Source organism: Nicotiana attenuata, unplaced genomic scaffold (assembly GCF_001879085.1).
Source record: "Nicotiana attenuata strain UT unplaced genomic scaffold, NIATTr2, whole genome shotgun sequence".
In the NCBI taxonomy this organism is placed as follows: domain Eukaryota; kingdom Viridiplantae; phylum Streptophyta; class Magnoliopsida; order Solanales; family Solanaceae; genus Nicotiana; species Nicotiana attenuata.
In genome coordinates, this window is record NW_017697045.1 from 1 (window position 1) to 3095 (window position 3095).

General features: G+C 43.8%; 1 protein-coding gene across 1 annotated transcript; it reads left to right on the top strand.

The window, feature by feature from the left end:
- Positions 1–245: 245 nt before the first annotated feature.
- LOC109222679 lies at positions 246–3025 on the top strand (the record flags this gene model as incomplete). The annotated part of the gene is made up of 6 exons (XM_019387005.1): positions 246–356; positions 405–648; positions 1279–1337; positions 1389–1688; positions 2056–2328; positions 2547–3025. Coding segments are annotated over exons 1-6 (1466 nt in total), but the record flags the coding sequence as incomplete, so codon positions are not given.
- Positions 3026–3095: the final 70 nt, after the last annotated feature.

The window sequence follows — 3095 nt, forward strand, 5'->3', positions numbered from 1 at the left end:
CTTGAGGGAGTAATTGAAGATGTGTTGCTGCAAATTGGAAAATTTATCTTCCCCGCGGACTTCATTATCCTAGATTACGAGGCTAACAAACTGGTCCCAATCATATTGGGGCGACCTCTCTTGGCTACTGGTGATGCCATTATCAAAGTGAGAGAGGGAAAAAGATTTTGAGGGTGGATGACGAAGAAGCAGTCTTTAATGTCTACAAAGCAATCCAACTTCCCCGCCACTATGAGGAGCTCTCAATGATATCTGTTGTTCAGGCGGGTGAGCAGATTCTTGACACGGGTGTATATCTAGACGATTCTCTGAAGAAAGCACTTATTTTGTTTGATAGCTTGGGAATTGATGATGAGGTTGAGGAGATGATGCACATCCTAGATACATCTTGTGCTTACATGTAGGGGATACACCCCTTCGAGCCCTTGAACAGGCCAGATGGGCCACCTCCAAAACCGTCAATTGAGGAGGCTCCAAAATTGGAGCTTAAACCTCTACCACCTCATCTTCAGTATGCTTATTTGGGTGACTCTGACACTTTACCTGTTATTGTTTCTTCTGAATTGTCTAAACTGCAGGAAGAGAAGCTGTTGAGAGTGCTACGTGAGCACAAGCGATCACTTGGGTGGACAATCTCTGACATTAAAGGCATTAGTCCAGCTTTTTGCATGCATAAAATCCTCATGGAGGACGGACACAAGCCAAGTGTAGAGCAACAACGCCGACTAAATCCAATCATGAAAGAAGTGGTAATAAAAGAAGTGATTAAGTGGCTTGATGCAGGTATTGTATTTCCAATCTCAGATAGCAAATGGGTAAGCCCCGTTCAATGTGTACCTAAGAAGGGGGGGATGACTGTGGTTGTTAATGAAAATAATAATTTGATTCCCACAAGAACTGTCACTGGGTGGAGGATTTGTATAGATTACAGAAAATTGAATAATGCCACCCGAAAGGACCACTTCCCTCTCCCCTTTATTGACCAAATGCTTGATAGATTAGCTGGCCAGGAATACTATTGTTTCCTAGATGGTTACTCAGGGTATAATCAGATTGCTATAGCCCCAGAGGACCAAGAGAAAATCACATTTACGTGTCCGTATGGCACGTATGCGTTCAAGAGAATGCCCTTTGGTCTCTGTAATGCACCTGCGACTTTTCAAAGGTGTATGATGGCTATTTTTACTGATATGGTTGAAAGATTTGTAGAAGTGTTCATGGATGATTTTTCCGTGTTTGGGTGCTCTTTTGATAACTGTTTAATGAATCTGGATAAAGTACTTGCTAGATGTGAAGAGACGAACCTGGTGCTAAAATGGGAAAAGTGCCACTTCATGGTACGTGAAGGTATAGTTTTGGGGCACAAGGTGTCCAAAAATGGTTTGCAGGTGGACAAAGCAAAGGTGGAAGCAATTGAAAAATTGCCCCCACCAACGTCCATCAAAGGCATCCGCAGTTTCTTGGGCCATGCAGGTTTTTATCGACGTTTCATTAAAGACTTTTCGAAAATTTCCTCTCCCTTGTGCAGGTTGCTTGAGAAAGATGTCTCCTTCAAGTTCAATGATGCCTGTCTGAAAGCATTTGAGGAGCTGAAGGGGAGGCTAGTGACTGCTCCAATTATCATTGCTCCTGATTGGGGACAGCCATTTGAGTTGATGTGCGATTCGAGTGACATAGCTATTGGGGCTGTTCTGGGGCAAAGGAGAAATAAAATCTTTCACTCCATCTACTATGCGAGCAAAACTCTGAATCCAGCCCAGATGAACTACACAGTTACTGAAAAGAGTTGCTTGCAGTGGTGTGGGCGTTTGACAAGTTCAGATCCTATCTAGTGGGAACCAAAGTCATCGTTTACACAGATCATTCAGCTATCAGATACTTGTTTGAGAAGAAAGACGCCAAGCCGAGGCTAATTCGTTGGGGCAAGAGTTTGACTTAGAAATCCGAGATCGAAAGGGAACAGAGAACCAAGTGGCTGATCACTTGTCCAGATTAGAAAATCGGAGCCATGTAGCTGAAGGTGGGTCAATCAAAGAAACATTCCCTGATGAGCAGATATTGACAATCACCTCAAGTGAAGCCCCGTGGTATGCAGATTATGTGAATTTCATTGCAAGGGAATTGACACCCGATAATAGAAGAAGTTTCCTACATGATGTGAGGCTCTACATGTGGGATGAGCCATTCCTATACCGGCTATGCGCAGATCAGTTGGTGCGAAGATGTGTTCCAGAGGAAGAGATGAATGCAATATTGCATGACTGTCACGCGTCACCATACGGAGGATATCACGGGGGAGATAGGATTGCCCAGAAGTTCTACAATCAGGTTTCTATTGGCCTAAATTGTTTAAGGATGCACATGCCTTTGTTAAAATGTGTGATAGATGCCAAAGAACCGTAACAATCACCAAGAGGCATGAGATGCCTTTGCAGAATATTCTAGCAGTACAACTTTTCGATGTTTGTCACAGGTACATCTTGGTGGCAGTCGATTATGTGTCTAAGTGGGTGGAGGCCATTGCTCTTCCCACGAATGACGCAAAGGTAGTGGTGAGTTTTGTAAAGAAGCACATCTTCACACGCTTTGGAACTCCACGAGTGTTGATAAGTGACGGAGGAACGCACTTTTGCAACAAATTGCTGAAAAATACCCTTGCAAAATACGGTGTCGAGCACAAGGTTTCCACGGCCTATCATCCCCAAACGAGTGGTCCAGTGGAAGTGTCAAACAGAGAGGTGAAGCAGATTCTGGAGAAAACAGTGAGTGGAAATAGAAAGGACTGGGCTGGAAAGCTTGACGATGCATTATGGGCATATCGAACTGCATACAAAACCCCCATAGGTACTTCTTCGTATAAATTAGTTTATGGGAAGGCATGTCACCTACCCGTCGAGCTTGAACACAAGGCTTATTGGGCAATTAAAAAGCTGAATATGGATATAGAGTTAGCTGGAGAGAAGAGGTTGCTACAACTCGACGAGCTTGATGAGTTTCGATTGCACGCCTATGAAAATGCCAAATTGTATAAAGAGAAGACTAAGAGGTGGCATGACAAACGCATCCAACATCGAGAGTTTAAGCCGGGGCATGAA